The sequence below is a fragment of the Abramis brama genome, assembly GCF_963993115.1.
Source record: "Abramis brama genome assembly, chromosome: 2".
NCBI classification, from domain to species: domain Eukaryota; kingdom Metazoa; phylum Chordata; class Actinopteri; order Cypriniformes; family Leuciscidae; genus Abramis; species Abramis brama.
This window is the reverse complement of record NC_139964.1, coordinates 56,632,042-56,645,803: the sequence shown is the minus strand read 5'-3', so window position 1 is coordinate 56,645,803 and position 13,762 is coordinate 56,632,042. Positions and strand designations below refer to the sequence as shown.

Below are 13,762 nucleotides of genomic sequence, written 5' to 3'. Positions count from 1 at the left end.
GTACACACTACACACTCATATGTGTTATGATTTTTGCCGTGATATATTGCCCTGTATCCTAAAGTGCATATGGCTATTCTGATTACTACGTATTCACAGTTGCTGTGCGACGCAACTGACGCTGTGTACACACTACGCACTGATACGTGTTACAATTACGCCGTTATATATTGCCCTGTTCCTTCAGTGCAACTGGCTACTCTGATTACTGTGTATTCACAGTTGTTGTGGGCTGCCACTGACGCTGTGTTATGTACATTGATATGTGTCTATGATTTATGCCGTTATATATTGCCCTGTATCCTCAGTGCAATCGGCTATTCTGATTAACGACGTCGATGTCGCTATGCCTCTGACGCTGTGCTTGTACAGCATCAATGTAACTATGCTATCACGTTGCCCTGTATCCTTCAGTGCAACTAGCTATCCTATCTAACTGTGCATAGTCACAGTCGTCGCCACGGCGACTTGCGCTGCATCTGTGTACACACTGAAGCGTTATGCTGTTATGTTGCCCTCAACGTAACTGACCATTGTGTTTGAACTGCGCTTGTTCATGCAGTTCGGTCGCTTCGATGACTAGCGCTGCATTATACACACAGATGTTTTAAATGTGCACACTGATGTGTTATGCTGTTATGTTGCCCTCTATCCTTCAGTGCAACAACCAGCTGTCCTATCTAACTATGCATATTCACAGTTCTGTCGCTACGGCGACTACACTGCACTCATGTACGTACAAGGACGTGTTTTTGCTATTTTGTTGCCCTGTTCCTTCAGTGCAAAACTAGCTATCTTAATCTAACCGTGCATATTCACAGTTTCTGGATATATGTACGTGCACGGATGTGTTAGGCTGTAATGCTGCCCTGTTTCCTTCAGTGCAGCTAGCCATCCTGATCTAACTGTGCATCTCAGCTATGGTGACTTACGCTGCGTTATGTACATACATGGATGCACTATTCTTACGCACTTGTGTTATGCTGTCATGTTGCCCTGTATCTAGTGCAACTAGCTATCCCAGTCGAACTGTGCATATTCACAGTCTCTGTCGATACGGCGACCTGCGCTGCATTATTGCACATGGATGTGTTCATGCTGCGGTGTTGCCCCGTATCCTTCAGTGCCTATACTGAGCTACTGCGTATAGTTGACGCTACAGCGACCGATGCTGTTACGTACATGTGCTACGCTGTTATGTTGCCCCGTTTCCTTCACTGCAACTGGCTATTCTGTACTAACTCGTATACTCACAGTTCTAGCTACGGCTACGACTGTGTTTGTGTACTTCTGAGATGCTATGCTATTATGGGGCTATTATCTAACTGCGTATATTCACAGTTGTTGTCGCTACGGCCACTGGCACTGTGTTTATGTACATTCAGTTATGTGTTAAATTGCAATTCTGTACATCGGCTATAGAACATCGGACTATGTTCTACAAGGGAGTGTCAGTTTCCTCGTGACCCCCTTGCTGGCCTATCATCCCCGGTTCACGGACTTGAGAGAGTTATGGGGCCCCCCCCATGACAATCCCCCTCAGTAAGGTCCTGCTTCTACAGGCGATCGGCACGATTGGCACCCCAGCCCCAAGCTGTGGAACCTTCTTGTGTGTCCGCTGTTGGGTCCTTCGTTTGAGCAAGACACTTCACACTAATAGGTGCTGAGAGATCTCATTCTATTGAATGATGTTACATTGTCTCGGACCTAGTGACTGCAGCGTCACTCCGTCCGATACCAAACTGCGTTCCGAAGACGCTTACACCGTTCAGAGCACAGATTTATCCTTGCCCGCCTTCTGCTGAAGCTGTCAGCCTCACATGATGCTGATGCTCAGAGTGCTGTTAGCCTTGTAAGGGCTTTGCGGATGTACGTGGACCACCAGGCAGCAGTCTGACTAGCTGTTTGTGTGCTTGGTGGATGGTACTAGGGACTGAGACTTTCTCACTGAATTTGACGCTTTTCATGTGATTTAATGCCTACGGGATATAGGTATGCTGGCTGTCTTCTCAGAACACGTTCGCCAGGGGTTCAAGTTTTATGCACTGCCTATAGCGTCGTGGGTTCGGTGAGTTTTATTAATGTACTCATGAACTGTTTCCACCAGCTGTGCAGTAGTCTGCATTATGCAGAGTTACCATTGCTGCTAACTCTGTGTTATGACTATAATGTTACATAGCTGTGTAGGATTGAGTGCGAAACAAACACAAATGAATCTTCCAGGTGAATTGTTCAAACATAATTTCTCACAGAACTGAACATTCCAGACACCAAATCACCAACCCCAGAGCCATAAAAGAAGGCTCCAGCCAGCCAGTCTCCGTTGACCAACGAAAACCCCCAGCTAAGAACTTTATGGCCATGCAAGCTTCAAAGAAGATGAGCCCAACTAAAGAAAGAACTGGTCAATGTAAGATAGCTTGGAAAAGAATGATTGGCTCAGAGATGGCACAATTCAGCCCGATCAAGATAACAGCAGAAGCTGCTCGAGCCCACAACATTCCAGACTCCCCCCTCCGTAAGGACCTCTGATAGACCTCAGGGTGTAAAATCGTTTCAAACCACAGAGCTGAGATTTTACCTATAACATAAATAAAATCATTCAAGAACAATTTTCAATGGACTTATAGATCAAGCATCATGCAACGACATGATTCTATATTGTTCCTACAATAGATGGGTGTATCTGATATGCTTAGATGCCATACAATTCATGTAATTGTTATAATTGTTAGATTTTTGAATGAAAATGTGTTGTGTTTCATATCGATATGATCGTATGTTCTTAATTCAAAGGATGGCTTGATTGAAATCTGTGGAAAATGTTTCGGATTCTTATAATAGTAATAATGTCTTAGCTGTGGCCTCTGTACTCTTTGCTAGAGCTTAGAGAGTAAGGAGAGCACAGATAAGCTTGATTTATGATAAGAAGTGAAGAAAACGCCACCTCCTAAACAAAGACAGTGTCTAATTGGTTAGAACTGATCCAGGAGGCTGGGCGGACATTTGAGTTTAAAATCTTAACACCAGAACAAAGTTTAGAGTTTCAGTGCAGAACCAAAAATGCAGCGGGAGATGAAGATCTAAGACAGACAAGTAACCATGTAAAACGCGCAGACGAAATAACCCAAATCAAGATCTGAAGAACATGGGTTAAACAGCTTCATTCAAGCCATCATCTACTCTTCTCTATTTCCTTTCTTTTCTTAGTTTCCTTTCTTTTCCGTTGTGAGTCTCGGTTCTAAGTTAAGTTTTGCGACAAGATTTCGAGCCACGTTTCTTCTGCAAAGCCAGCTTCAAACAAAGACTATAGGTGTGTTCGACATCGGCTGCGGCTGGATGCAACCGATCGGCGAGAGTAGCCGCGTGCAGGCGGGGAGGAGCTGCAAACGGAGACGTGAAGTCGGACACTTTCTGGTTCCCGTAGTGACCGCTCACGTGGTGTTTGCATACTTTACCACAGCTGCAGTGAAATAAATGCAATATTTGCCAAATAATACACAGATGTTTCAGAGACATTTTCATTCAATACTTTATGCACAGCTTTATACAGCGTCTGTTTGAACAAGAATAAAGTTCAACATAAGCTACTATCAATGAAGTGGAGTCTACGTTTTTTAAGCAGTTTTAATTTGATAAACATGACACAATATAACATGACAACGACATGAAAAGAGTGTTCACTGTTATAATAAACTGATTTGAGAGCTTTAGAGGAACTAAATGTGTTCGAAATAAACACGAAACACACGTGATCGTTGTCATGCGGTGAATCCGGCCAATCGTGGAACAGCTGTGTCGTCATCAGCCCAGTGCAGCCGCTCTTGAGAAGCTGCGCTGGCTGAGTTCTCCGGCTACTCTCGAATTGCTCGCGCGGTACTTTGATGGCATACGTCACAGTCACGTGGCGTCGGCGCTGTATCAAGTCGGACAAAATTTCTAACCGGCATGCACTGCTTCAAGTCAGCCGCCGATCGGTCTGCGCAGAGCTGCATGAAGTCGAACAAGCCTTTTCATTCCGCCAGCACGCCACGTGACTGACCACGTGACCCAGACATCAGGCACGGAGACCAGCCAACGAACGGACCGGGAAAACCCTTTACACGCAACAAAAAGGGAATCCCCAAAAGCAAAGACAAGCAAGTACTGCCTCCAGACTCTTAAACTGAACTGGTGTATTTGATACTGATTTAATAACCTAGGAAACGATAAAAGGGTTAAACTAATGATTGATGGTTCATTCAGGTTGTGTTTTATAAGTGCATAGAAACTTGGGATTACATCATCTCACTCTTAAACTCACTCTTAAAACTTAATCTTTCCTTACTCTCTTTCTTTCTGCAACGCGTATGAATGTGTGTGTCTGTGTTAGATATTTGTATGTGTTAGAATAATCAATAAAGTCTTGTTTGTATTTTAAAGAGAAATATTACTTGTGTTATTGTGCTTACAAATTTAATGTCTTAAACTTCTGATCTAAGTTACCTTGCTAACTATATAGTGTTTCACTATAGTTCGGATATTTATATCCGTTGCAGAGTTGATAATTGCAGCCAGTTCAAATGAACCGCGAACGAGTCATTTGCTCGGTTGTAATAAGTGACTCTTTTGAATTCCCTATAAATTAATTAATAATTCCTTTGAGCTAAATTGTAATCACTACAAATTACAAATATCTTACAGCTGTTTCCGCATTACACAGTAGTTTTCAATTTCTGTTAACTCTGTGTATGGCTATAAGGTTATCCAGCTGTCACCGCTATTGCCGTCGACACTGTGTTAACTCTTGTGCTTGAGTGCTTATGGTGTTGTGCTGCCCTCCAGTGCAGCCTTCGCTTCATTGCATTGGATATGCAACTTGGTAGGTCGGAACAGACGTTTCTTGGTCTAGTTTCGCCATCGGTTCGAGTGCTCCTAGCGGCGCTGCTGGCTTAGAACTGTTGTCTCTCGTGGGAGTGTAGCTTGACCCCGTTTAGGGCTTATCTTCACTGCTCTCACGGCGGGATTCTATACAGTTCCCATATACGTTTTTGACGTAATGTTGAAGTGACCGCCTTGAAAGGGAACGTCTCCGGTTACTATCGTAACCTCGGTTCCCTGAGAGGCGGGAACGAGACATTACGTCAGCCGCCGTGCTCGCCGTTTGATCAGGGGCACGTTCAAGTTCAAAACGGTGCGCAACGTTTTGCTACGGTTTCCGGGTTGAACGTCATGTTTCCTGGAAACGGCGTGCACCGGTGTGCAACAGGGTTTGAGATACGTTTTCTCTTGTTTGGTGGGTGTGTCAGAACTGCAGTCCAATCAGCAGCAACATGTATATAAAGCACGCGGTATTAAAGTGAACTGAACTCGCACAATGGGTTCAAGGAAAGTAATTTACAAATGTGTTCGATGCAGCTCGGTATACGCAACAACTGAGGATATTAGAAGACATGTTTGTCGTAAGTTTTATTGTAAAAATATAGAATATCAACATAATGATGTAGTTGTTTATATTTTTAGCTTCATTGCAGGTGTATGACATTTGGTATAGAAATAAACAATGGTAATTAAGTGCTTTTCCTAAAAATGAGAAAGTATTAAAACAGTATGAACTACAAATAAAGTCAGTATGTGAGGCTAAATAGATGTGTTTTAGTCTGAATTAGGTAAGATGTGTGCTTCCATTTCAGTTTCAGAAATCCCTTCACTCGATTGGGATGTTCTCTTTTGTTCTGGGCGGCAAGTGCAGTAACTGTAACATCGGGCGTATTTTGCATTATTAAACACATATTTATACCGACTTCATCAGGCTCCGAAAATTCTTCACAAAGAACACAAAGAATGGCCTTCTCAGCTGCCATAGTTGCAACTCTTGCGTCATCAGAACAGTGTGTTCAACGCATCACCGTTTCTGTTTAAAAAACGTTGTGCAACGTTTTGTCGGGGCTGAACGCAGCCCAGCTGTGCTAGCGTTCAGTCTTGATTCTGACGTAATTGTCGCGCCCATGCTATTTATACTGCCCGCGGACCGGTCAGCATTTGCATGTTTCGCGTCAATTGGCCAGCTGTCTCCAGTTGGCGTTAGCCTATAAGATTTCAGTGAAAATGAGGAGGAAGGGAGTTCCCATATACGTCTTTGACGTAATGTCTCGTTCCCGCCTCTCAGGGAACCGAGGTTACGATAGTAACCGGAGACGTTTGGTGCTATTTCGCTTCAAACGCTCGCTTTATACGCGCGTCCTATTCGCTTTGGATTCAAAATGTTCAAGCGTCGAACTAGACGCGATACGCGCGAATTTGACCCTCTATTCGCATTTGGTGTGAGCGCAGAAGAACAGGCTGCGATGTCAGATTGCTCTGCTGGAATGTGTGTGTGTGTCAAGAGAGCGGGAGCGATAATTTTGTTCATACAGGACATAATAACTGCAAAGTGTTTAGCCTACTTATATTTGTGTAAAACACAACATTGTGCTTTTGTCAAACTGTAAACTCTTGTCCAACTGTAACTACAACTGTCACCCAACCAAAATCACACACACACACAGTTTAAAAGCCAAAATGATCAAGAAAAAACATAAAAACGAATATAAACTGACTAACTGCAATGCATTGCAATGGACGTGGAAGCAGAGAAGGGTTAGCTATGCGTACTGTGATTGATTGGCTCATCGCGTTTGGGGGCGTGGCTTAGCCATAGGTCAATTAGCATACATGCGCAGGGAAAAATAAATGTAGAAATGTGCAGAGCCATAGAGAGAAAGAGTTGCGACACTCTTTGATGTCGCCGCTATGGCTGTCACGTGGTTCATGTAAGCCCCAATAGTTCCAAAACATACGCTGGCTGTCATGTTCTTCTATGGGACAGACAGCAGCGATTGCATTATTGAACGGTAAATATAAAATAAAACACACACCCAAGTAATTTTTCAGCTGTTATTGCATTTTGTTAATGTCAGTTTTGCATTTGGAGATAAGTTTTAGGCTATATTTTTGGAGGGAAAAGCTTAGTGTTCATGTTCGCATGGGTAGTAGCACTGGCTTTAGCGGCTCTAACTTAACTTTTCCATATCATTCATCTGATGATAGATGTCTCATGATATTTATTTTAGCACAACTGGGCTGTATTAGGCTATTGATTCCCGTGATTTTGTTTATAAATTTGGATTCAGCCATTAGACCTTGTACCTTCGTGATCACGCAAAGAGGTCTGCCGTGGCGGTCCGTTCAGAAATCGCTTAGAAGCTAGCTCACTTCTTCTGATGAAAGTGGCCACCCCCAGGACCACAACGTGAAACATTATCATGTTAAGAGAATATTATTTTAAGATTAAGCCATACACATTATCAAAACTATAACAGATTAAAAACGAATGTAAGCATGGCTGATACAAATTAAGGTTTTCAAATAAAATATTTTTTATTAAACAATGACAGACAACAAAAATGTGTGCTTGTGTGAGTGTGTGTGAACAAGAAAAAGAAAAACCAGCGGCAGGTGATCCATGAAACAGACAGGACTGGTGATGGCCATAACAATCCTAGAGGTCCAGCATTGTTCTCACAAGCCGCTTCACTCAAGACAATAAAACATAATGAAAAGTTAGTATATACCAAAAAAAATTAATTAAATAAAAGTTGCTATAAAGGTGGCAGCGATTCATTACCGAACTCTTAGCTGACGAAGTCGCGCTAGCTAACTAGCTAGCAGGCAGTGCTTGAAAATTGGTTGAAACAACCGACATAAAATATAAATAATTACGCTGTGCATGTACAAATGAAGACCAGTATAAGCATCGCAAAGGGCCTCTGAAACAATATAGACAGTTGACAATTCAAAAGAGGTCGATATTTCAGCAACTTAACTCTGGAACAACTCGACGCGCAGCAATGTAAGTGAATGGTGTCCAAAGCCCAAATGACAATGTTTGGAACTATTCCGATCTTCAAATCCCGGAAGTAGGCGGTTAAAAGCGCCGCCATTTTTTACAACGGAGGTCTATGGGAGTGTCGCAACTCTTTCTCTCTATGGCTCTGGAAATGTGGAAATACAGAAATAAATAAATGTAGAAATGTGGAAATACAGAAATAAATAAATGTAGGAATAAATAAATGTAGAAATAAATACATATATAAATATATAAATACATAAATATATAAATAAATGTATAAATACATAAATAAATACATATAGAAATGCATAAATAAATAAATAAATACATGTAAAAATACAGAAATAGCCATTTATATTACCAAAATGTATTTATTTTCACTATTATTTTGGCATTTATTTATTTATTTCTACTTTTATTTATTTATTTATTTATTTTTCGTTCTGTCATTTTTAGTCCTTCATATTGGTGGGCGGGACTGCTCTAATGAAAATCACTTAAAACGCTGTATTCTGCTTCCATGCCATTAGATGGCATTAGATGATTGTAGTGCATTAGATGATTCACGTTTTTGTTGTTTACATGGAGACCGTTTTCAAAAACTTCTTTTTAGTTGAAAACGGTGTCGTGTAAACTGCCCCTAAAGGGGGTCGCACACCGGACGTGCAGCTCAGCGCCGCGTCTGTCGGCGTCTGTACGCGGCGCCCTCTACGGCTCAGCACCGTGTTCAAAATCCTGCCGCGCCATAGTTTTAGATTAAATTTACATTTATGTGTCTCAAATCGTAGTTAATGTATATACGGACTTCACCCTGTGCTGCAATATACATTTAGTTTTATATTTATTTACAGAAATCAGAAAATTGCTGATGTTATCGGATTTTCAGGTGAGAGTTGTCCTAGACGTGGCGCGGCGCGGCGCTGAGCTGCGTGTCCGGTGTGCGACCCCCTTAAAGCCTCTGTTATACTCCAGTTTGGACGCGTACACGACAGCTGCGCACAGCTCGGACGCGGACTACTTGTATTTATACTTTCTGCTGAGGTCCGCTCGGTAAACGCGTTCAACGCATGCGCAGTAGATCGGTCTGGCCAGTATAATCGATAATATTTTAAATATTTATAGTTTATATTTGCATTTATGTCAAAACCTAGACACTTTCAAACATCAAAATGACATTTATTAATATGTATTCGTGTCAAAATGACATATAAACATCTTTTCCTATTCTATTTTGCCTGGAAACGCTTCCAACAGGCTTGCGTGAAAAATAGGCATTGGTTCTATTTCTAGCATGCACGCGTTTTCCGTTTTTTCAAATTCGGCGTCCATGTTATTTCCATCTCTTTCGCGGTTTTAACCTAATGAACGCGCGGTCACAAAAAATGGGAGGCACGCGCCAGTCCGCAACGAGCCTCCGCGCGCACCCCCGATGACGTTTTTTACGTCACGCGGACCCTTACGGACCCTCGCGCCATCGCGGTCGCGTAAAGTATAACAGAGGCTTAAGTGTGTCCCATCGGGTAATCAAAAGTTCTGCACGCTCTTGCGGTCTTCGCGCGCACTTGAACATTTGGGCCAAATACAGGAAATACGTCTTGTAAGTAGACAAGTAGTCAAGTGCAAAGACCTCAAGTGTGGATATTTGAACAGGCCTTATATGATTGTGGTATGTGTGGTATGAATGGTAAAAACCTCTCAACTAATATTTTGATTAAAAACACATCTGTGTCAAAGAAACAATGTCCATAAACTTTTGTATTAAGTTTCTTACTAAATAAAATTGGATCACCTTTAAAATTAGACTAAGTTTTTGTCGTTGACATTAGTAATTTAGAAAAAAAGAAATGCAAAGAATACTTTTATTCAGCAAGAATGCATGACAGTAAAGTCTTAAATTATTACATCAGCATATTATAATGTGACACTGGAGACTGGAGTAAAGGCTGCTGAAAATTCAGCTCTGCCATCACAGGAATAAAATACATATGATTAAATAATAAAACATAATTCAGTTATTTTATATTGTGATAATATTTCACAATATTAATGGTTTGCTGTAAATTTAACAAAATAAATGGGGTGTGCATAAGAGTCTTATTAAAAATAAACAAGAAAATCTTACCGAATCCAAACCTTTGAACGGTAGTGTATATTTTAATGCATTTATGAGTTTGACTGTGCATGTTGGAATTTGGAAAAAGTTATTTTAGTAAGAACAAATTTGTTTAATTTGTTACTCATTTGGCTATCTCAAAGTCTTATGAGGAAGGAAGGCCACAGTGAAAATGCTGGTCATCATATGTCAGCTAGTTAAGTTCTGCAAACTTTATGGAATGTGTGGGTTTATTAATCTTTCATCTTATCAGTTTTGTGCAGTCTACCACAAATGGTGAAGATGAGTCAGCTTTCCACATATAAGGATTTGCTCCAATGTAATAAACTTAGACCTCATCTGACGACATCACCTAGGTAAGAAATCCAACATGTTGGGCTCTGTGAAATTTGATATTATTATTATTATTATTATTATAAAAATGAAAGAGGTTTTAATGATTTAACTTGTGCTGTTGTTTATAAAGCATGTTGTTTAACAGGTTAATTTTACCACAACATTTTCAGAGACTGATAATGAAGTGGGCTGGGAGCTTGGAATTTTATTTTTCGCAGTGTTTTATTTGTGTTACCTTAATTTTTCATTGTGCAGGGATTTATTCACCATTACAACATGCAGTCAGCTGGATTCCTCCTGTTGTGCTTTTCACTCAGCGTTCTACTCTATGAATCGAGTAAGTATAGTGAGCCAACAATTCAGATGAAACATTCATCTCTCAAAGCAAAAGAGTTGAAAAAGAAACAATATTTCTTATTCTTTATTTTTATGGTGACTTGGAAGGAACTGAGGGTAAATTAACTTATCTAAAGATGAGAAATCATGTTTAAATGGGATAATTAACAACATTTAAACATTATTAACTAATTGAAAATGTTTTATCACTCATTCATCTGTAAATTCCAGAATGTTGTTTCCTACAGGTAATGCCCCTACAGCGGATATCCCGGAGAGGCTAAAAGTCACTGCAAAAAGTTGCAGAGAACTTCTGAAGAAACATGGGAAGAAAAAGGGTACGTATGATCACTTTCAGCACAACACACTCATTTCAGCACAATATTATAATACTCTGACTATGTTCCCCAGATGGTTTGTACTACTTGCTCTCTAAAAACAAAGAGATTTACCAAACGTACTGTGACATGACCACCGATGGGGGAGGCTGGACACTGGTGGCCAGTGTGCATGAGAACAACATACACGGGGCATGCACTGTAGGTGATCGCTGGACAAGCCAACAAGGTAATGCTGCAAGTAATCCTCTGGGAGATGAGACATGGTCTAATAAAGTCATATTTGGGACTCCAGAAGCTGCAACCAATGACGACTACAAGGTACAGCTAGTCTAAGTAAAATTGCAGGAAATATATTGTGCATTTATGTAACAACAAATCGGCATTACATACACTCATTGCTTATTGTTATTACAGAATCCTGGCTATTTTGACATCCGTGCAACAGATATCGCCGTGTGGCATGTTACCAATGATCATGAGCTGGAGTTCTGGAAAGTTGCTTCCATTTTACGCTACCACACTAATAGCCAATTTCTGACACTGTTTGGAGGGAATCTTTACAACTTCTTTAAGGTACTTGTTCAAATTTACTTTTCATCTTCTGGCAATACGAGCTCTAGCTCAGTATTTCTGAGATTTGAAAAACTAATGGCAGTCTAAGTGTAATTAAAAGCTAAATTAGAACTTACATTCATCATCTTTTTTTCCCCCTAGAAACACATTTTAAAATATGGCGCAGGGGCATGCAATACTGATAGAGGAATTTCTGTTCCTATTGTTTATGATGTTGGCGACAAGACGAGCACTACAGAATTGTATGGACAATCTGTTAGAGGTAAATCTTACATTTTCTCATGAGCAGTATAAATATTGATAATTATCTTGCAGATGAGACTTTCAGAACAGAAAGCTTGAGATTAGTGCATGGTTCTCAATTTTTTCATTCATAATACCTTTGGTAAAACTATAGAAGTATAGAATTGTTAATGGCCAGTGCAGCCAGAACAGATTTAAATTTGAACGTTTTATTTTTAAGTCTTTAGTCTCCTTATCAACATGAATGCAACAATAATACAAGCAATTCACAAATCCATGTGTTGGGGAAGGTTACTTTTAAAAGTAATGCATTACAATATAGCATTACTCCCTAAACAAAAGTAACTAATTGTGTTATTTACCCAGTCAACAATTTGATCTCACCATGAGCTTCCAGGATACTCAAAAATTCAGTTTCCTTGTCTATTTTGTATTCTTTTCAGCCTGTTGCTGGCATTTGACACAAATATTTCTATTTGACGAATGCTGAAATTCAGATTCTGGTGTTGTTTTGGTGACTCCTTTTCACTTCTTAACCTCTATTACTGCTTTGAAATGCGCAACCGTATCACCACACAAAAAGCATTGTATTCTCAGCGTTACCGCAAGATCATGCTATATTGAGAAGTATTGTAAATTCAGTCAGTTTTCTCTTTCGGGGAGCAACAGTTTTAGAGCTTTTTATCTAAAAATTGTAAATCACATCATACTACACAAAATCGCGTAAAACAGTTACGTTTTCTCATGAGATTGTTGAACTAAGGCAAGCACTCGCATCTGCATTCACATACTTGCATAAAGTAGGCTATATGTTTGTAACCTCTTTAATAAAATTGTATTAGAATGAATTAGAAGTAGAGAATAAAAAAATGACAGCTTGAATTGAAAATGTGAGTTGTGTGTTTTAGACTCCAGAATGATTCAGTGATTTTCTTTCAGGGGATTTCGACCCTGGATATGTAACATTCAGAGTTTTCAACAGTTACAGTGAGGCATATGCAATGTGTTCTGGGGTCAGGCCGAAAGGATGCTATGCACAATATGTGAGTATTCCAAATGACAGAAATGTTGAACTTAATCTTTAAACAGCAAATTGAGGCTGGATTTTCTTTTGACTTTTATCAGTTTTGTCCCATTTGTGACATATGTCTATTCCTTAGTATATTGGCATTTATATCTGTACATTTATTTGTTTTGCAGTATTGCATTGGTGGTGGTGGCTACTTTCCAAGCACTTATTGCAGCGATTTCGCCTATCAGGGTGCAAATGACGGTGCAACAAATTCATATGGTGCATCTAAAGAGGTCATACAAGCATCTGTGCTTATTTTCTACCGCTGAAATACAAGACATTACAATGTAACTTCCAGCAACTGTTTCTTCTTGCACTTAAGCAAAGTTCCTTAGTAGACACACACGCACGCACGCACACACACACACACACACACACACACACACACACACACACACACACACACACACACACACACACACACATGCTTTTGTATTATTAAGATCAAACACAAAATGAAAAAGTGTGATTTGCTACAATATTTCGTCATCTTAACTTGACACCGATACCCCGAAGTTACTGCACCACTTTGTCATTGCATTACTATTGTATTAGCCTACTTCATTGCTAATAAAAATAATAACAATAAAGCTTTTCAAGAAAATACATACGATTGTTGGGATGTTTTCAAATAATAATAATATTAATAATTTAATGTTCAGGTACTGACAAATCATTAGATTAATAAGGGATTGTTATATTTATATTATAGGCCTATTGTTTAAATTGTTTATATTTATATTTATATTGCTTAAATGACAGCAGCCCTAAAGCTGCATGAACACATGATCAATTTCACAAATGTGCATTGGCCAATTTGATTAGTGACCTAGAAACAGTGCATATTCTGATTATTTCTTATTTCTTATTAAAATGTA

At 39.8% G+C, this 13,762-nt stretch overlaps 1 protein-coding gene across 1 annotated transcript; it reads left to right on the top strand.

Annotated features, from left to right (window-relative positions):
* Positions 1 to 10,282: 10,282 nt before the first annotated feature.
* On the top strand, positions 10,283 to 13,490 carry itln1 (intelectin 1). The gene is made up of 8 exons (XM_084107030.1): positions 10,283 to 10,339; positions 10,575 to 10,656; positions 10,904 to 10,993; positions 11,067 to 11,314; positions 11,411 to 11,569; positions 11,711 to 11,831; positions 12,752 to 12,855; positions 13,013 to 13,490. The coding sequence occupies exons 2-8, from the start codon at positions 10,596 to 10,598 to the stop codon at positions 13,151 to 13,153; spliced, it is 924 nt and encodes a 307-aa protein (XP_083963156.1). The 5' UTR covers positions 10,283 to 10,339; positions 10,575 to 10,595; the 3' UTR covers positions 13,154 to 13,490.
* Positions 13,491 to 13,762: the final 272 nt, after the last annotated feature.